The sequence below is a fragment of the Oenanthe melanoleuca genome, chromosome 17 (assembly GCF_029582105.1).
Source record: "Oenanthe melanoleuca isolate GR-GAL-2019-014 chromosome 17, OMel1.0, whole genome shotgun sequence".
In the NCBI taxonomy this organism is placed as follows: Eukaryota; Metazoa; Chordata; class Aves; order Passeriformes; family Muscicapidae; genus Oenanthe; species Oenanthe melanoleuca.
In genome coordinates this window covers 5,205,994-5,226,606 of record NC_079350.1, presented here as the reverse complement: position 1 = coordinate 5,226,606, position 20,613 = coordinate 5,205,994, and the positions used below count along the sequence as shown (strand labels likewise).

The 20,613-nt window shown below is 46.1% G+C and overlaps 1 protein-coding gene across 4 annotated transcripts in view; it reads left to right on the top strand.

Moving 5' to 3' along the window:
- FUBP3 (far upstream element binding protein 3) overlaps positions 1 to 19,206 on the top strand; it is a 38,974-nt gene extending 19,768 nt beyond the window's left edge. For 2 of the 4 annotated variants that reach the window (XM_056505150.1, XM_056505149.1), the window contains exons 8-19: positions 733 to 895; positions 1,736 to 1,834; positions 3,738 to 3,842; positions 4,233 to 4,335; positions 4,974 to 5,074; positions 6,270 to 6,411; positions 10,873 to 11,033; positions 11,693 to 11,763; positions 12,272 to 12,348; positions 15,933 to 16,004; positions 16,719 to 16,846; positions 17,838 to 19,206. In XM_056505150.1, the coding sequence (XP_056361125.1) occupies positions 733 to 895; positions 1,736 to 1,834; positions 3,738 to 3,842; positions 4,233 to 4,335; positions 4,974 to 5,074; positions 6,270 to 6,411; positions 10,873 to 11,033; positions 11,693 to 11,763; positions 12,272 to 12,348; positions 15,933 to 16,004; positions 16,719 to 16,846; positions 17,838 to 17,846 (1,231 nt within the window). In that variant the 3' untranslated portion in view covers positions 17,847 to 19,206. The remainder of the gene's footprint in view (positions 1 to 732; positions 896 to 1,735; positions 1,835 to 3,737; positions 3,843 to 4,232; positions 4,336 to 4,973; positions 5,075 to 6,269; positions 6,412 to 10,872; positions 11,034 to 11,692; positions 11,764 to 12,271; positions 12,349 to 15,932; positions 16,005 to 16,718; positions 16,847 to 17,837) is intronic. The other 2 variants (XM_056505151.1, XM_056505152.1) reach the window with 1 other exon arrangement.
- Positions 19,207 to 20,613: the final 1,407 nt, after the last annotated feature.

Genomic DNA, 20,613 nt, shown 5'->3' with positions numbered 1-20,613 from the left:
ATGGGATGTGCTGGTATAGGAGTCTTCAAGACGAAGGGAAACCCTGTCAGTTACCTCTGACATGCTAAAGATGTTAGAGAAGGGATCTTTAATCTCCCAAATGCTTCTTTGTGTGTCTCTTCTCACCAGGAGTAGAAGAACCCATTCTTTCACTGGTGGCTGCTGCAGTATCCCTGCCTCGCTTCGCGGTGTAGCTTCAGCACCTACTGCTTGGAGCAGAGGCTGTGTTAGGACAGTGTTCTGGTGCTGCTGGTAAGAGCAGGTAGAGAAGAGCAAAGCAGTTGCCTGTGACTGATCAGAGGATGGTTAATCCATGGCCTGTGGTAGTATCAGAGCAGTGTGTGTCTTTTTATCTTGACCAAGAAGGAGAACAGAGCTTGAGTTTTATTATTGTATATGTGTTAGAAAAGTTAAAACCTAGAGCATCTTCATTTGAAATAAGCACCCCAAATGGTGTAGTTCAACTATTAACTTCCTAAGAGGTCAGAGCATGCTGCTGCTCTTCCTTTCCTCTTCCCCTTCAAAAATCAAACTGCTTATAAGTAATCATGATAGGGGAAAATAGACATCAAAGAGTTAAAAAAAAAAAAGGCAAACATTGTGCTGACTATGGTTTCCTCCATCTTTCCACTTCTCCTCTCCCCGATCGCTCTCCATTCCGATGGTTCCTGGTCTCTTGGTCACGTGGAGCAATGTTGTCTAATGGTTGTTTCCCTCGATTCTTTTCCAAAGACAAGCAAAGCGGCTACTGGGGCAGATTGTAGATCGCTGTCGGAACGGACCTGGTTTTCACAACGATGTTGATGGCAACAGTACCATTCAGGAGATTTTGATCCCGGCATCCAAAGTGGGTCTAGTCATCGGCAAAGGAGGTGAAACAATAAAACAGTTGCAGGTGCGCAAGATGCATTTCCTTTAGGGCTCTCTTCCCTACTGCAGCTTCTCTAGATCCACTGGAACAGGCTGAAATGGAGAGCCTTGAATGCTCTAACCTTTTCCAGCAGGGACTACTCTTCTGCCTTCGGAGATTGGACCCAAATCCAATCTTGTGTTACAAAATCAGTGTGGCCCCAGCTACACAAACAGTGGAGTTTTGCCAGAACTGTGACAGGAACCCGTGTGCTGTAGATAACACTTGGTGTGTGCTGTTCAGGATGGGATCCCTGTAGCCAAGGAAGGGCCATGTCTGCTCTGCTCTGCAGTATTTTTAATGCCAGCCATGCTCTTGTAGAGTGCTCTGCTTCTCTTTTGTTGCTGATCTGTGGTAAAGCTGCCATATGTCATCTTTTTCTCTCATCCCACCCCTTTCTAATTAAGTGTTGTGTTATGTATAAACTGTGTTCCTGGACATTCTTTATTCCTCCATCTGGTACAAGTTTTTAAAGAATAGAGAGTTATAGCAAAACATCTAGGGTTAAAAATGGAGGGGTTTTGAGTGCCCTGATTAGTTAGAACTCTGTTATGTAGTTTGGAGGATGGTCACTTAATAACTGTTACATGCAGAAGCTACAGGTTTTGGAAAGGGCTGGAAAGTCAGTAGGCAAGGTAGAGGGGATTTTCTTGCAAGGATTTCAGCTATTTGAGAACCACAGGAGCAGCACAATTTCTAGGAGTGTTCCTGAATTTGAGCATTCTGTAATGGTGCTGGTTTCACCTTCATAATGTTTAGTAACCAAAATCTAGTCCCTTGTTTTAGGGACTGTGCTTAGAAAATTGCTCTGTGCTTTTTCTTCAGGAGCGAACAGGTGTGAAAATGATTATGATCCAAGATGGTCCTTTGCCTACTGGAGCAGATAAACCTCTCCGTATTACTGGAGATGCATTTAAAGTGCAGGTATGTAACAAAAGCAAACTGGTTGCCCAAGAGAACTGAGGAGAAATTTAAACCTGACTATATTTGTGAGCATCTAATGGAGTAAAATCCAACTGTAAATGTAATAATCTTTCCTGGTTTTGTTTGTTCTGTAAGGCTGAGTAGAGCAGTTAAAACACCAGGGTAGTTTGCTTTACAACCTAACTTAGGAGCTGTCACTCCATAAATACTGCACATGGGTAGGAGTAGATATGAGGGGGATGGTTTGGAGAAAGTACCTCTTAAATGCTTTCCGGTCTGTGTGACAAAAAATGAGAGCTCTGTGTCACTTGAGCAAATGGGTTCTTGGTGACTGAATCACACATCTGAGACAGAACCTTTCTCAAAACTACCTCAGACAGCCAATCGACGCAGGCAGTTAAAAACAATCCCACAACAACTCCTGAAACCAAGGGGTTTGCTTAATATTAATTGGTGCTTCAGTCTCCTTGTGTCAGGGTTCTGCAGATGTGGATGTACCTGCATTTCAGAGAAAAACCCCCATCAATTGGAGACTGGGGATTGCAGCATGATGGGAGCTCTTGAATTAAAGCATTGAAGTTTAGCCACAGCATGTTCCACTTCTCAGCAAGTGCCTTTCATACCTTGCTAAGTATTTAAATCTAGCTTAGCATTCCTGTCTCAAATAAAAGTAGTTCTGTTTCATAAAATCTCCCTAATCATAAATTGGTGCAACAGTTGATGTTTCTTAGGCATAGTGTTTGGGTAGTATTTTTCAAAGCTCTTATTGCAAGTTCTAGAATTAATTTTGTTTTCCCCTCCTGAAATTCTTACTGTGGAGGTATAGCTGTACAAAAGGAGCTTAAAGGACAGTCTGGCTACTTTTAACCAAATCATGCTCTCAGTGCTGCCAGTTCCCAGGTGGCTTCTCCTTTGCAAGATTTGCTGTTGTCACATCTTCCATTCAAGGAAACATGGAGGCTGCACAGGCTGGAAGATCTTTGAGGCATTTAAAGCTGGGCACACTTAGGAAGTGTTTAAGAAGTGTGATGAATTCTTGTGTTTGGTGGGATTCTGTGGATGCTGCAGCAATATTTCTTAACTCCCTCAAATTCCTATGAAATCTCTCCATTACCCATATTTCTATCTTGGAATCTCTGAAATGTCTTTGAGTTGTTTCTTTCTGTTAAAAATACCTTGAGGACATGGAAAATATGTAAAAATGAGAGAGATTCACTGTCCTCAAGCTGGGAAATAGAACCAAGATGTCAAAAGCTTGACTGATGGTAGAGAGAAACAAAAGCTTGGGTTTTACATATAGGATTTTTTTGTTTTGTTGGTGACTACTGTTGGCTAATTTCCAGGGTACACTTTCACTAGCTGGGCTACATGCAGGCTTGTGAATGGCTCTGGTATCTGGTATCTGAGACTCATTTGTCTCAGAAAATGTCTTGCTGAATTGCTGCAGACTTAGCCTAACTTTTCAAGTCAGTAGGTTCAGTGCTGCCCAGCAGCCTCCTTGGTATGTGCTCTGTAGCTTTTAGTGGGCATGATCTCTGCCATACTACCAACAGCTTCCACCTTACTGTACTGGTTTCAGTTCTATCAGTAGGAAAGACCTTCACAGCCTTTAATTAAAAAAAAAATCAGATATATTTTTAAAGTTAAGGGCCTTTTTGAAAGACTGGAGGAAGCAATCACACCCAGAAACTGCCACTTGTGCAGCTGGCAGGTTTTGTCAGACATAGAAGATGCCATCAAGAACAAACTGTGGTAGAAGAAATCCTAAATCTGACTGCTGTTCCCATTCAGCAGATGGAGATGCCTCTGCCTGAAGCCTGACCATTACCCACTGTTGAGGCCCTAACAGCAGGAGGGCAAGCAGGATAATTTGAAGCTAACTGTAACTTCTTTCCCCATGTAGCAAGCGAGGGAAATGGTACTGGAGATCATCCGAGAGAAAGATCAGGCAGACTTCCGAGGCGTGCGCAGTGATTTCAGTGCTAGGATGGGAGGAGGCAGCATAGAGGTACGTGTCCTTCTCAGTACTCTGCTAACCTCCCTGGGGCATGGGTAGTGGGGGGACTCATCCAACAGCTCTTGTAACCTCTAAGCTTTTTTAAAAAATGTGTTGTCTTTTGCCAGAAGAATTGAGTCTGGCTCTGCAAAGAGGAGGAGTTCTCATGGACTCCCAGATGGCACTTTATAATTGTCTTTTTTTTTTTTTTTTTTTTAAGCTGCATTCTTGTAGTGCAGAGTTCATTTAGTGGGGAAGGAATTTGTGGCCATGTGTTTGTTTTTCTGTAGCCTGGAGCTGCCTAACATGGCCCGTCCTCAAAGTTAAGAGCATCTCCTTGTAAAATCAGAGTCATTCAGTCTAGTTCTCTGCACTTTCATACTCCTTTGCCTTTCCCATCAGGTCTCTGTGCCCAGGTTTGCTGTTGGAATTGTGATAGGAAGAAATGGAGAAATGATCAAAAAGATTCAGAATGATGCTGGAGTTAGGATTCAATTTAAACCAGGTTTGTGTGAGGATGGAGAGCCGTTGCTTTCTGATCAGTGTTCCACTTTTGGGTTCCAGCAGCCAGGCTTTCCTCATTTACAGGTGCATTGTGTCTCTTTCTGAAATCCATTTAAATATGATGTGCTGCCTCCTCATGCACTTCCTGGTTTTCAGAGAGTAAGATTACATACAGCTCATTTGCAAACATCAGATGTCACAACAGTCATGTCTTGAGTGGTGATTATACAGATAAATAAAATAACAAAAATCTTTTATTTCCTGTTAAAGAATTCTCCTTCAGGACATTAAAGCCTTTGGGGATCAGGAGTTGATTAATTCTGAGTAACTTTTTCTGGGTCCTTGGCTGTCTGATCACCTATCAAAGCTGCCTTTTTCCTCTTAAAATAATATCAGTCTCTTTCATGGCTTTTTGACATTTGAAAGTGTTTTCTTTTGAGTGTTGTTCCCTCTGCAGTGTGGGCTGGGTATCTTCTTTCAGTCCAGGGAAGAGGGGCTGAAGGTGGAGGGAAGCAGTAGCTCCTGGGATAGTTCTGTGGTGTGAAAATGCTCCCAGCAGTGGTGGTGCTGGAAGGAAGCTTTTGTTGGCCAGTGGATGTTTTCTGTGTTTAATTTAGTCTTTGCCACCTCTCTCCACAGATGATGGGATTAGCTCAGAAAGAGTCGCGCAGGTCATGGGGCTCCCGGATCGGTGTCAGCACGCAGCACACATCATCAGTGAGCTCATCCTCACAGCACAGGTGGGTTCTGGAATGCTTTTTGGGAATGTAGGCTGCCTGCAGGCAGCTGGATGGAGGGATGGAAGCCATCTTCTGAAAAGCAGCAGTGGTCAGTTTTCCCCTGGTAGGCCACACATGCTGCTGCCCAGAGCTGCTGGATTTGAGGTTTGTTTGTTTATGATGGAAGTTCTTCTGATGTAATGTGGGCTAACTGAGCTGTGGGAAGGTCTTCCATTGCCAGGCCTATGAGGCATCATTATAGCTCCACATCTATCTCCTGTTAAGTTGTTGTTAAGTTTGGAAACAGTGAGCTGATGGAATGATGAAATCAGCATCAGACAGTGGCGGGAGGCTTTGCTTAGAGCCTTGCCAGTGCTCAGTGGTGCCTCATCTTCAGCCCTTTGGTCTGGTGGAGGCTCAGGAAGGTGCTGAGGACTCAGGTACTGTGTCACTGTGCTCTAAGACACACCAGTACATTGCATTACACAGGAGCAAGAAGTACAAAGGTGGGTGAAGTACTAGGGCAGACTCTTGAAGGAGGTTGTATATTCCCTTTGTATTATGAGGAATAGAAAATTTCAGAATCCTAAACATAATTTGTCCAACAAGATCCATAATTTGTCCATCTTCATATCTCTTCTAGCCCCAACACCTGGTTTGAATACTTGATTTCATAATTTGCTGTAATGATTGACTTAAATGTTGAGGTGTGTCTTGATAGCCTCTGCCCATGGCATTTGCTTTTGGAAAAATCACTTACCCATAATAGGTATGTCCTCTAAGTGTCTTTGAACTTAAAAGCTTCCTTTGGAAGTTTTGGAAAATGCATTTCTGCTGAGTAATTCCAGCAGGGTGACACTTGAAAGGGTTTGAAAGCAACTTTTGTATGTGTCAGTGCCAAGATCCGTTGCTTGCTCTAAAGAGATCCCACCATCACAGACTGAAAGTCCTTTAATAGTTGGTGCTTATTTATAGGTTTATTTCAGCAGATGAAGAGGCATGCATTTGAAAATAAAAATATCTTCCTGAATTAGGAAGGCAACTGTAACCTACATGACAAGGTGCTTCAAAACCTTGAATGTAAAACTGAGGTCCAGGAATATCTCAATTCAATGCCTTTGATTATGAGGCAATTTAACTTACCTGGCTTTATTTTGTTTTTAATGTGCATTGGGGCCAGCATAAAAGCACTCATACACATATTTTACCTTCTAAGGAACGAGATGGCTTTGGAACCTTGGCTGTTGCCCGAGGAAGAGGTCGTGGCCGTGGGGACTGGAGTGTTGGAGCACCTGGGGGCATGCAGGAAATCACCTACACTGTTCCAGCTGACAAGTGTGGCCTTGTTATAGGCAAAGGTGGGTTTGGTGACTCCAAATACCTCAGCTTGCAATCCCTCTCTCTCAGGATGGTCGTGTTCTTGCTGCCTGACAGTGAAGCTTTGGGGGTTTCTGTGATTGTAGGTGTTTAGTGCCCAGTGAATGCAGCATAGGAATAAGCTGTAAGCACTTGTGGTTGTTTTCTTTGTGGTGCTCTCATAATTGTGTTCTCCAGGCCCTTATTCACAAGCTGTAAGAGAAGCTCTTAATGCAGAGCTGTCAAATAAGCTTGATATAACAAGCAGCTGGCTGAGAAAAGGCAGGTTCATTTGTGGATTCTTTTTACAAGGAATTTGTTTGAAGGATGGTTTATCAGGGACAAGAGCAGTCATTTCATCGTGCTGGATTTCTGTGAGTGCTGTGTGAGGAAATGGAAGGTCTCTGAGTGTGGTAATAACAGTAGCTGCTTCCAGCCCTCTATCTGAAGTGTGTGAGGAATGAAGTGAAGTAGGAGGATTTCTCTGCCTCTGTGCTGGTGCCTGACCTGGCACAGAAGCCTGGTGCACCTTGTGCCACTTGGCTGAGCCTGTTCACTGCCTTGGAGGCCCCTTGGCTGCTTGGCCAGTGGATCTCTCCATGCTGAGGACAAGAGTGAGGAGTCATCCTCTCAACCAGGACAACAGAGCAGGAGCTGCATGTGAGGCAGTGGCAGGGCTTAGAGCCAGGAGCAGACAAGCTCCCAACTCTGAACTGCTGTGATGAGTCTGAGCTCATGCACTTACCTGTCTAAGGCAGTGTTTCATTTTTCTATCTGCTTATTTCAGAAAGAATGACATATGCCTGAACTAGTATTTCAGTAATCACAGCTGGCTTTCTGCCTCAGCAGAGAATAGAATAGGAATAGATAAGCTACAGTAGGAAAGGAGGCAGAGACTTGAGGGCATTGGGCCAAGTTTCAGTGGCTTTGAGTGTTCCCAGCAGGAGGGAGCTTGTGGTGAGACTTGTGGCTTGTTTCCCTCCTGCACATCCCTGCTGTTCCCTGCCATGGGCCTGTCCCCACAGCACCCTGAGCTCCTGCCCTGTTGGATGACCAGGGACACAGGTAGGTCAGCCCTGTAGCTGCAGTTGTTTTCAGATGTTGTTTTTTGCCACGAGCCTGTTAGGAAACTTTAAAACTTCTTTCAGTATGAAAAACCACCTGCTTTCCCCATTATGCAGAAATTGCAGTGATTATGCTTGTCCTCACTGAACAGTCCAGTTGGCCAAAAAAACAAGCAAAGTAAATTTTAAGCCCATGAGTGAGACTTATATGTACAGAAAAATCAAATTATAATGAAACTTTATTGCTGTATCCATTAGTCGTCTTTAATAAAGGATCAGAAAAGGTCACTTGTTGTTCAGCAGTGCACTGAAGTGGAGCATTTGTGACTACAGAGAGCACTGTGTGCTGAAAAGATAAATGCAGGTAGTGGAGTGAATGTCCCAGCATTCAAGTGCAAGGCCTGGCACAGCCTCACTGGGGGGTGAAGGGTGGCTTTTTACCTTTGTTTCCACAACAGCAAAATAGGGATTCTTACTTGGCCAGATCAGAAGCTTTCTGGAGTGACTAATTACTAGTTGTATGGTGATTTGAGTGCTGGTAGCATTGTAATACCACCTTGTAATCGGTGTTCTCACAGTGCCTGTGCTCTTAGGCTGTTGCAGCCTTCACTTTTGTCAAGTGAATGATGGCTGTAGCATTGCCTTTTGGGGTCTGGACCAGCATGGATGTGCTACACTCTCCACACATTGATGCAAGACAGGCAATTCTTGTTATTTCCTCCCCCTGCAGGGCAGTGCAGGGCAGAGGGGATTTAGTGGGGTTTTCTTAACAGTGACCAGTTGCAAAACCTTTGTGCTCCCTGACAGTTTCTGAGCAGTTTCCAGCTGTTGGTGTTTTTCCTTGCTGTGATACAGGATGGGGCTGTTGGCCTTCTCTGTAAAATCTGGCTGAGGACTCTGGGCCTGATCTCGAGATCAGCACCCAAGCAAAGGCTGCACCCACATGCCCTGGGCACCCAGGTGTGCTGTGTGTGATCTGACCTGTGACTGCTCCATGTGACCACTCCAGAAGCAGGAAAAAGAGGGAGGCTGGGAAGTTTCTCATCTCTATTTCTGCAGCACACATGACAGAAGATGAGGTGCCTTTTTCTTGTGGACATCTCAGCTTGAGAACATGAGCTTTTAGGAGCTGACTGGGCTCCCCACAGATCCTGCACGTGGCTTTTTCCCCTGGAGGGTGGGTAGGTGCAGCTTTTCTTTCCCAAAGGCTCTGAGGAAGGGTGGAGGCGAGCACCATACACATGTCAAAGTCTGTCTGTGTTTGGTGGTGCTTGGAAACAGCCGTGCCTCCCTGGGCCCCCCTGGATTTCCATGATAAATACACGATGCTGACAGAGACCGCGCCCGGCCTGGCTCTTGTCAGCTCTGCCTTTGAGCAGGTTTGATTAATTGCTTTAGGATTTCACATCCAGCCGGGAGGCCGCTCCTGGATCGCTCCTGCCCCCCATCAGGTGGAAGAATGGAGGGGGATGAATGCTCTATAGACAGGCACCATGTGCTGAGCGGGTCACCTCGCCGTGGGGAGCGGAGCTCCTTCCGGCAGGGCGCCTGCGTCACGGCGCTCGCCTGCTCTGGAGCCTGGCTGGGGTAGGGAGCACTTTGGCTGCAGGGTGAAGAGGACAAGGACACAGAGTCCTTCTGGCCCCTCTCTCCAGACCTGGAGGGGCAGCTAGCATAATTCTGCTGTGTGGTGTAGGAGGGAGCCGCTGTAGAAACAAGCCCAACAGCCACAGGCTTGGTGCTGAATGCTAAATGGGGCAATGATTTGAAATCTGTATTCTCCTTGCTTCCAGTTTGAGAATGCTTCGATTTTTAATCCCCTTTTGGAAGGAGAAACTAGTCTGCAGTGCAAGTAGCAACCTCTGGTTGTGCCTCTGTCACCCAGTAAAGAAGTTGTGCCACTCCTTCAAATTGTGTTGCCTGAAAGGGTCCTCTGTTTTCACTAAGCAGATGAAATGGCTGTTGATTCAGATCTCACCTCGATATGTAAAAACCAGAGCTTCAAACAAATCTGCATCAGACAAAAGCATGACACAAAAAAAAAAAAACCTTCTTGGTTTTGAAAGTTCATCTTACTCCTTTCCCATGCTTGACTGAAAGTAAGTGGGTTGGCTTTTGGCTGCACAGTACAATCCCTGTTGTCTGCCCAGGGATGTGACATGATTATCTTTTGTTAAATGCATCTTCAAAAATTCATTTAGAAAGAGTTAATTGCCCTTTGGCAACTTTTCCTCCTCCCTTCCCCAAGAAGGCTTTAAAATGTTAAAAAGGTCACGAGTCTATTACAATGAAATGAACAAGTGTCTGCAACATCCACAGTTTGTTTTGAAGTTGTGCTGGATGTATAGAGATGGAAATGTGAGCAAAATTGAGGCATTTATTTTTGGCAATTCTTTTTAATGAAAACCAAACAAAAATCTCTGGTTAGTTTCCTTTACTCTTTGTTCTGCTTGCTGTCTATTCTTTGAGCTGGTGATTTTTTTGGTTTGTGATTTAAAAGTTGTAAAACCCCTTCTTTCCCCACACCCTTTAATTTCTCCAGTTGAGTGGAGCTGGTCTGTAAGTTGTGCGAGCTTCCAAAAGAAGAATTGAAGCATTGTAACATTGGCTGAGGCTTTTGTTAAGCAAATTTCATGAAGAGACCAGGACCTAGCAGGTCTTGAGGAAATCAGATCCACTTTGACTGGCCCTGCTGCATCCTGCTGGAATCACTCCTGTGCTCTTGTGCATCCAGATGGCAAACGAGCCAGACATGGTCACTGCATGCACAGCTAACTCTGAAATAGCAGGAGACAGCCTGGAATCGTGTGCTGCCATGGCTGTGGAGGGATGTGTGGCTGCAGGGTGAATAGGAAACCTCATCAGCAGAGGCTGCTTTAAGGCAATAACCTATCAAACAGTTCATGTTTGGGAGAAGGCTTAAGCTTTGTTATGTGGCTTGTGGCTTTTTTGCTTAGTGGTGGAAAAAAAGAAGAAAAACCAGCATGTTTAGATTGCAGTTGACTTTAATTTCCTAGAGGATTTGAACACCTGTGCAAAAACCATGGAATTCAGTCAGTGCAGGTTTTACATCTGTTTTGTCCAAGTGTATCCCAGTGATGCTGCATCTTGTTGGGAGCCTGGCAGTGGGCATTTAGCAGGGTTTGTGTGTTCTTCAGGCAGCATCATCCATGACCCAAAAGCCTTACAGTAACTCAAGGTTTCAGGTTATGTTTGTGAGGAGCAGCATGAGCTCAGGTACTGCAGTTTCTTTTGCTGTTATCATCCTCAGCCCACCTCTCCTGAATCACACAGAAAGTGGCTGAAACTGTAATCCATTCCCAGGATCTGACTTTGATATGATTTTATGGAAAGAAATGCTGAATATCCCTCCTTACATCTTGTCTTTCTTTTCTTCAGGTGGTGAGAACATCAAGAGCATAAATCAGCAGTCGGGAGCACACGTGGAGCTGCAGAGAAACCCCCCCCCAAACACAGACCCTGGTGTACGAATATTCACAATCAGAGGGGTCCCCCAGCAGATCGAGCTCGCTAGACATCTCATAGATGAGAAAGTTGGTGTAAGTTCCATCTCTGCTCTCCTGCTCTGTCCCTTTCAGACCTGCTGTTGTTACTCTTGGGTACGTGGACTCACAGGATGGCATGGAATGCACATGCTTGCATTATTCAGCTTCAAAACCATTTGCCTCTTAGCAGCTGGCTTGAACTTGATGGCTCTCCAGCATCCATTTGGTTAGTTTTTGCTGTGGTCCCAGAAGGATGTTGACATAATCCTGGGTAGTATATACAGCTATATGAGAGGAAAGAACAGCAATAATAAGGTATGAAAAAGGAGATTTTTGAAAGGAAGACAATAGTATCACTGTGAGAATGACACAGTCCTGGCAGCATCGTCCTGAAAGTAAAACACTCAACTGCTTGCTCAGTAAGTTCAGGATGACTTTTCGTACATTTAAAGCAGTGCTGTGGTATTGAAGCTTAATAAAGTCAGGCTGCAGTCCTACTGAATGGGAAAGCTTTAGTAAAAAAGTATGGAAAATACTTAACTGGGGCATGGCAAAGCTGAAAAGCTGCCTTCATGCTGAATTGCTTGAGAGGACAAGGCTTGACACCAACCTCAGGATCCACGTGTCCCAGGCTGTCTTCTCTCCTTTCTTACTACTCATGGTACCACCCTGTACTTGGAGCTGGCATTAAATATTTGTGGATTCTGTGACAGGGTACCAGCATGGGTGGACCTGGAGGATTTGGTCAAAATCCGTTCAGCCAAGCACCTGCTACACATCAAAAGTAAGCTGCTGCATCTCCTCACCCATGGGCTGGGGGGAATGGCTGGGAGCTAGAAAGTGCTGGGAGAAGGGTGGAACCCCCTGAAAGGGTGGGGTATGAGTGGAGCCTTTTAAGGATTGAGCATTCAGAAGCAGAAGCAAGTGAGCTCAATCCTTTTAATCTTGACTGCAGGAAAGATTTCATCTCTTAAATGATATATCAGGTAGGTATTGGCATCTCCAAAATTCCCATCTCTAGTTCAGTGAGAGCGTTGGAAGAAGCCTGAACTGCATAGAGCACAAGGAGTGCTGTTCAGAGTGATGTATCTTCACCTTGGCTTCATGAACAGACTGATACCAAGGCAGGACATAGTTCACACCTGCACAGCTTTCCTTTTGCTCCCATGTTGACCTGTTTGTTCAGCAGCTGCTGGCTATAAGTGACAACTTCTCTTCTGTGGGCAGCTTCATGTCTGTGGCCTGGTGAGTATTTTATTGTCCACTTGAGCATGGCTTTCTGTCCTCTGCAGTGGTCCTCAGGCGTTCATGACGCAGGGCTGGGGCAGTACCTACCAGACGTGGCAGCAGCCTGGACAGCAAGTCCCAAGTAAGTGCCAGGACCTGGGCTGGAGAAGGGTTGGTGTTCCCTTTGCAGTCTCTTTGTGCCTATCAAAGGCAGGTTCACCCATGAGACCACGGGTGTGGAAACAGCAGGATGATTTCCTGAGCACAAGAGGTGTGTGGAGGCACGTGGTGCTGATTGAGCTCAGAACAAGCTGAAGGCTGTGGAAAATTTTGCTTTTTGTGTGCTTAACTGCTTATTGCCTCTTTCTGCTCTTTGGGTGGAAACTTGGTCCTTGCTGTCTATTCCTCTCTAACAAAAACATTCCTGCCTCTGGCTTTCTCCTCCCAGGATTCTCCAGGCATGCACTTGCCAACCACACTTTCTCCTAACAGGCACGCTGTTGGTGCTGAGCCTTCTCATCTCTTTCTTCTTGAACCTTAAAATTTCTTGCTGTTTTCTTATTTAATTATTCCTTATATGCTTTTCTCACTGTTCGAATTCCAGACTGATTGAACGACAGGGGAGAGGGATGCAGGACATGGAAAGAAAATCAGGCAGGGCTCCTGTACTGGTCATTATTTCCTGAAAGCCTGTTGAGTCAAAATTGAGAAGTTTGGAATGGAGAGTCACCTTTTCAGAATAATTCAAGTAGTAGATGCTGGTGGTGATGCTGTAGCTGCATCATCCTGTGTCTCCAACAGCCAGAGGAATGGCTTGCCCTGAACAGAGCAGATTCATGTCTGCTTGGTAATCTCAGAGCTCCTGTGATGGTGGTAGTGTCCAAAGGACCCTTGTAGTCACCATTTTTAAAGAAATACAAGTTTTTAATGGTCTGGTCTCATTAAACTAAAGCTAAGCACTAAAAGCTGCGGGGGGGTGGGTAATTTTAATGGGGTTTAATGGTAGATGATTTTCACTGGTAAGAAGGCTGATTTAGCAATGAAGTGGATTATGAATTTTGGTATAAATTCCCACCCTTTGAGGTTCCTGAGGTAGAGGAACCATTGGAGGGACAATGCCTGCAATTGTGCTTTGATTCCTTGTAACACTGATCACCTTTGGGCGTTCATGACATTGTGAATATGTGAAATTTGGAAATCTCAGTGCTGTTTTGTTAACTTGGTGCACTTCTGAAATGTGTTCTGTGGTGGCACATGGCAACACTGCATGGGAAGTGTGTGTTAAACTCTGTATGAGTCTCCCTCTTAGCAATTACAGTCTAGAAATGATGACTTTCCCTTTGAGCTCTAGGTCTTGGAGGAGGTCAGCAGTTGTTCTGGTTTCAGCACATTAAAATGCAGTGGTGGGCTTCAGTGGACTTCTTTTCTGTACAGTAATGAAATAGTGTGGTACTGAAGAAGAGTATTTTCTCACTAACTTGTTTTACAGGAGAAATTGTTATTCTACTCCTTTGCTTTGCATCCCCAAGGGCTCTGAACTTTGCTGAGCTTTGGGAAGCAGAGCAGTCAGTGCAGCAGGGAAAGCTTCACAAAAAAAAATTAACTTTCATCTTCCACAGAGCCTTGGAATAAATGCTTACAAAACTGCATTGCTCTTTGCCTTGCAAGATGCCTTTAGAAACTCATCTTGATAACTTAACTTCTTCCTCACCTTCCTGAAACATTCCCTCATGCTGCCCACCAGTCCCTGGAGAAAGAAGAATCTCCCTTCCTGCAGCAAATAATCATGTGTCAGGCTCACCCCTCCTGGCTTTGGAGCCTGGTGTAGAAAGCAGAGCCCCCTTGAGCCCTCTGATGACTGAAAATTCAGCTCATTTTTGTCATCATAGTGATGACAGTTTTACACTGTCAGATTTCAGGTGGCTCCCAAAACCCCTGGAGCTTCCTGCCTTGCCATTGCTCTTCCCCTGTGTGGGTTTAGTCCCACACTGCTGTCTTTTGGAGGCAGATGATTTTCACTGTTTTCTGCTGTTGAGCCTGATGGAAAATGTTGGCTCCCTAGTTCCATGTGTGCTTGAGATGCTGCTCCCTGTTCCTGTGTGTAGCCAGGCACACTGAAGGCAGGCTGGGTGAGGAGAGGGGAAACACACACACAATGCTTTAAGAACCTCCACCACTCTCCTCTGCTGCAGTAGTGCCCAGGTGTTGCTCCCCAAGGCATAGGAGGATTGTTGTAAGAAATAGGTAAATACCTGCTTTTGCACTTTTTAATTTGCAAGCAGCCTTGTGCAGGGTCCCTTCCTTGCCTGAGTGCTGCAGCCTGTGTGTCACAGCTCTGTCAGCCCTGTCACAGCCTGGGGACAGCCTCGAGTGCCCTCCTTGTGGGAGGAGGGGCAGACCCCCACCCCCTACACATGTATTTAGATTTTAATTACTTCCCCCATCTTAAATAAATTAACTGGCTGGGGAAACATTTTGCTGTGAAATGCATTTAGCTGTGTGTCCTTTCAGCCTGCTGTGGACTGTAATTCTCTGAGAAGAAAAGGCATTGAAGGAGGTCCTTTGTTGGCATTAGCAGGTGGACAGTTGAGGCAGCCTTGACCTCTGCCAGAAAAGGTCCTGACTTGTAGCGTTGGTCAAGTCTTTTAACCCGCTTTTATGCCCCTGGACAGGACACTGCTGCCCTGTTCCCTCCACCCACTTCACACTTGCAGTGTATTATTTTCCCCCTTCCCCCCACTTCAAAGCCCCCCTTGGGCTGGTGTCAGGGCTGGGCTGCACATGGAGCTGGGATGGGATGGGAAGAGCTCTGCTCCACGCGTGTCCTCTGTCCTTGCCTGCTCTCCTTGTCCCCAGTGGCTCGTGCTCCCCACTCCTGCTGTGCCTCTCTGCAGCTCCCTGTTGGCTGCTTGTTTGTCCCCTGTGTCACTAAGGGCTCCATGCTCCCACTGGGATCCAGGGAAGCATGGCAAGGGCAGGTATCCTTCCTCTGTCCCAGCTGTAACACTTGGATGTGCTGGGCTGAAAGTGTCTCATGCTTCAAAGATGGGGAGTCTGTGCTGGGTGGAGCCCAAGGTTTGGGATCTGTGAGGAGACAGTGGCACTGCTTCACTTGCTGCAGTGTAGGAGCCTGGAGATGGCACCATGAGCCAGCTGTGGCTGTTCAGGGATGTCGTGGGTGATGCCTTGGCTGTGCCCCGTGGGCAGGGGGGCTGCCTGTGCCCTGTGCAGGGCTCATGGCACCTTGAGGAACCAGGAGCTGCATGTTTGCCCCAGAGTTGTGCACTGAGAAGAGCAGGGTGCAGGATGCAGCCCCTGAGAAACAAGTGAGGTGACTCAAAACACGGCCATTCCCTTGGCAGCTCTGTGGAGGTGACAGGTCTCAGCTGTGTCAGGTGTCTCAGCTCTCCTGCACTGAGTGCAAGCAGACTGGGAGGCCAGGGTGGCTGATTGCAGACTGGGCAGCTCCCAGCCATGTGCTTTGGCTTGAGCAGCAGGGTGACAATTGGCTTCATGCCCTTTAGCAGATGAGGTGAGATCAGGAACTCAAGCTTTTCCTCAGCTTCCCCTGAAGATGCCCAGCACTGTAGAAAAGTGGTAGCTGAAGTGTCAAGTCTGGGCAACTGAGGTAGACCCAGGGCCTGTCTGATGGAGAGGTAGATGTCACTGGCTGGAAACTGTCACCTGTTCCATACTGACGTGCCCCTTGTTGTCATCTTTGCACAGGCCAACAGAGCCAGCAGCAGAACAGCCATCCTGATTACAGCAAAGCATGGGAGGAGTATTTCAAAAAACAGAGTGAGTGAAACAGGCTTACTGGAGATGAATCAGCTCTTGTGACAAGGAGTTAACTCTAATCTGATGACTTGCATCTCCATCCCTGCCATTTTTAGCTTCCAGTCCTTTGCAGATGCCCTTTGGTGCTGTCCTGTTGGTGATGGTGCATGTAGTGCTCCCATGTAGTGCTCCCAGGAAAGCTCTCGGTTGTGCTGTCACATCTTGGGGGAGCTGCTCCCCCTGAGCCCCGGGCCCCTCGTGCCCATGCTTGCAGCCACCCTGCCTGGAGAAACACAGAGCACGCAGGAACTGATGCTGACAAAATGCAGAAAGCTGGAGCTGGCTTGTGAGAGGGTAGGAGAGCTTGTGGAAAGTCACAGGCCTGGCTCTGTCCACCGTGTTCCGAGTGCATGATCCCGACCTCTGGACTTGCTTTGACATGGAGCTGCTGGAGGCTTTGTGCCTTTGAGGATGAGGGGTGTGCAGGCTGCCAGCCTGTCCCTGCAGCTGCAGGAATGCTCTGGGTGCTTTCTGCCTGCTCTTGGCTTGTCCTTCTCAGTCCAGCTTGGAGCCCATCCTGCCACCCCACGCAGCGGAGCCGGTGTCGCTCTGTCTGGTGTCTGCAGCAGCTGGAAGGGGGCTGGCTCTTCTTTAAGCTTTGCAAAAGGAGATCCTAAACCTGGGCTTGGACTTCTGGAATTGCTTATCTCTCCTTTTTTTCTCCTTTCTCTCCAGGTCATGCTGCCAGTGCTGCTTCTCAGGCAAGTTCCCAGCCGGACTACACGATGGCTTGGGCAGAGTATTACCGACAGCAGGCTGCCTACTACGGGCAGACACTAGGGCAGGCTCAGGCCCACAGCCAGGTCTGTAGTCACCTTTCCCAAACCCCTCTGTTCCTTCCCTTGGGCAATTGGGTTTATTGGGCTTGTCCTAGTGTAGGGACGCTCCTTCAGGTTCACGTGGGGAAGCAGAGATGTTTTGTGGCTGAAACAGAAGCGTTGCCTCAACATCAGAATCTTATTTTCCTGTACAGCGTGGGTGAGGGGTTTTTAGGAGAGGACTGGGATGTTATTTTTTTCTCCTGAGAGCCTTTCCTTATAGTCCCCAGGCAGTTGTTTGACTTTGGGGAATTAAAATAAAAGGATGTTGAAGCCAGGCTGCTGAGGCAGCACAGCCCTGACGCATCCCAGAACTGAGTGCAGGCACTGCCTTTTGTCGTGCTGGGACAGAAGCTGCGTGCTCACCAGCTCCCTGTCCCAAAAGGGACCAAAACTGTTGAAAAACAATTTCTGTTAACCTGCTTCTGAGTAAAATCTCCCCTCAGCTGTCACACAGCCCACTGGAGAATTGTGTGAGATTTATCCAGATCACACTCGGTGCTTTCCGGAGCTTCACGGAGCAAACAAAGCTGCAAAAAGTTTGTGCAAAGCACAGGGAGCACCTTGCTGTGGTCTGACACTCGTCCCCACGGCTCCACATTTAGCTCTGGGAGCAGAGGCTGCTGTGGATGCTGGTCCCAGCAGCTGCTCTGCCCTGCTCTCCCCGCTGAGGTGGAGCCGTGCCGGCGCTGCCGCGGGCGCTGGCCAAGTGTGACCTGGATAAAAGAGGTGATAAAAGAGCTTCTCTTCATCCCTCCCCGAGTCTGGCCTGCCAGAAAGGGAGATGTTGTTCGGTGAGGGGCAGCCGAGCTCTGGGACAGAGGGGCAGAGGGCTGTGCTGGCAGCTCGCAGCATCCTTTGAGCTCTGTTCTCAGCGGCGGGGACAGACCTGTGTCGGGGGAGGCGGGCTCGGCTCTTTGAGAATTTGCTGCTGCTCAGTAACTTTTCCTTCTTTTCCTTCTCTCTTTCTTTCCAGGAGCAGTAGAACAAGGTCCTCGTGGCAATTTTTTTCACTTGGAATCGTTGTGGAAGAAAACCTTTTTGTAACAGAGGTTTCTAGATTTGCAACATTTTGATGAAGACTTTTCTGTTTGTGAAACACTAGCTGTAGGATAATCTATACTGAACTTTTCTAAGAATCAGGAACAATTAGTAATGTACTAAACGTATGGACATGCTGGTAATTTTGTTTCCAAATTTATATTAAAACAAACCTCCGGGATTCTTTTTGGAGAGAAGCCAGAGAATTTGCAGGCACCAAAACGTACCCCAGAGCTGTGACATTTCAACATGTGGGTTTTTTTGTGTGTTTTTTTTTTTCCTTTTAATTTTTGATCTTTTCTGTTGGAACAGAAAGAGTGGCTTGGAAGTCTTAGGTGGTATGTAACAAATCTTAAAAAGAAAAAAAAATTAAACAGTATTTAAATATTCTTAAATATGTAAATTCATTAAATGTTTTACTTCTAATTTCTTGTATCTTGGCTGTCTTTGATTTTATTGCATTTTTAAAAAACTGAACTATGATATGTATTGTAATTAATGATATGATTTCTGTATTTGAAACAGTTACTGTTTGCAAGTTGGGGGGGCATTTTGTAGGGTTTGTATAATTTCTAGAGTCTAAATGGGTAATATAAAAACGTGTTAATTTTTTTAGCAATACATGTTTTCATGTTTCCATTGCTAGTTGCATTTATGTATCTAAGACCTCCAAGCTTGTTAAAAAAAAGAAAAAACAAAAAAAAAAAGAAAAGAAAAGAAAAAAACTTCTTCTATGCTCTCAGAAATATAAATACTGTTATTTTTAATATTAAAATGAATCTGCTATTAGTACCTTTAACAAACACTGTGGAACATAAAACCGTATAAAAGGTAGTAACTATTTTTTAATTCCAAGGTGTTTTCTGCTCTTTTGTTTCTTTTAAATATTTTCTTATCTAATATTTGTCAAATTACCTAGAGAAATAAATGAATCTAGTATTAACCACAGTATGCTAAATAATTTTGATTTAATAAAAGGGATAATATGATTTCTGTTGTTTACTGTAGTGTTTCTTGTACAGATAACAGTGTATTTTTAAAGGAAAAACGGAATTGAAGCTATTTTTTCTTGCATTTTTAATTGCCCTGCGGGACATTCCGTTTTTAAATGTACTGAATTTACTGTTCTTGGGTTCTTTCCTTATTTTTCCTTATGCTTGAAATGTCTAACTATAAAGAACTGCAATTGGATAATGTTGAGCATGGTGTTAAAAAAAAAAAAAAGTGTTCTTTTTATTTGACTGACAGTTGCATTTTACACTCTATATAATAAAATTTCCACAAGGTGTCTTGTGGGTGAAGTATTTCCTGTCTGTTGGACTCTGTTGTTCCCTCTCTGCAGGTCCTGGGGAGTTTGGGATGGTCACTGAGGGCAGCACCAGTGTTAATTGTGGAGAAACTTTGTCACTGTCACATCGTCCTGGTGCTGTGACACGCAGGATTCCCGTGGAAGTTTCTGTGACTGTGGCTCTTTGGGCCAGAAGGATCCCACAAGGGTCTGTGTTAACAACAGGAGGTTTCCTCTGCAGGCCTGACAAGGTTTTAGTGCTGAGCAAGTGGCAGCCCCTGGTTTTAATGCTCTGGACTTGTTGCTCTTCCCCAGTTTTGTGGCTGAATCCGTGCAGGATCCATCCCTGCACGGGGTCACTGGAGCAGCACTGGGAGAGGGATGTGGCTCCAGCCATTATCAGGTGTGTTACTGCTTGTGCCCAGGCCAAATTTGGCAACGACTGTAGCCCCTTCAGGCATCCCTTTCTTGTAAAATGTGAGTTCTGAGCTCCTCCAGCCTAAGGCAGCTCCGGGCCCTGCTCCCAGGCAGCCGTGGGGCTTTGTGACGGGGGAAGGGAGGAGAGGATCCCATCTGCAAAGCACGCTGAGAGCCGGAAGAAAAGGAGATGCAGCATCTCTAAATATACCTCCAGAGAATCAAGAGAGACATTGAAAGATGGGATAGTAAAAGCCACTTGGAAAGAGGGGAGAGGGGGGAAAAAATGGCTAGAGGAGGGCATAAAGGCTGCTGATGGGAATTGGGAGTGGGCATTACCGAGAAGACTTCCTTCTAATTCATCTTCCAAGCTCTGTGCCAAAACAGCATTTGGCATGGTTCACAGGGAGCAATTGTGTGATAATGAACCCTAAGGTGTCCCTTAATTGAAGACTGAGGATTACAGATTGTGCCAATAGTCGTAAATGGTGCAGGATTGTGGGAGGATGCATTTTCTTAAATGTATCTGTAAGTACAGATGAGTGAGTCTCCCCAGTGAAATGCCCATACTATAAATTATGGAAATATCTCTTTCTGATGCAACCTTTTATTGAGGGGGTGGGGCAGCAGCACAAGAAATAGTTTGCAAGCCTTTGAAATTTGGCCTGTCATTAAGATGGTGCCTGCAAAGCTGGGGTTTCATCAGCAGTCTGGTGTCCTGGAAGGATGAAATGCTTGAAACGTTCCCAAGTTCACCAATTTGTTTTCCATTATTGCTGCCTGCTCTGGGCAGAGAGGCCACGGGTGTGGAGCTGTTGTGAGTCCACGATGGGCTGGAGAGGGGCTGGGTTTGAGGCAGAGATGCCTCAGCACTTCATGAGGAGCCTCTGGGCTCCTCCAGGCCCTCCCCAGCCCTGCTGCTTTGCTCTCTGTCCATCCAGGAGTTCTGGCACTGGTCTGATGGTCAGTCCCACCCCAGGGCTTTCACTCTGGGGTCTGCAGGCAC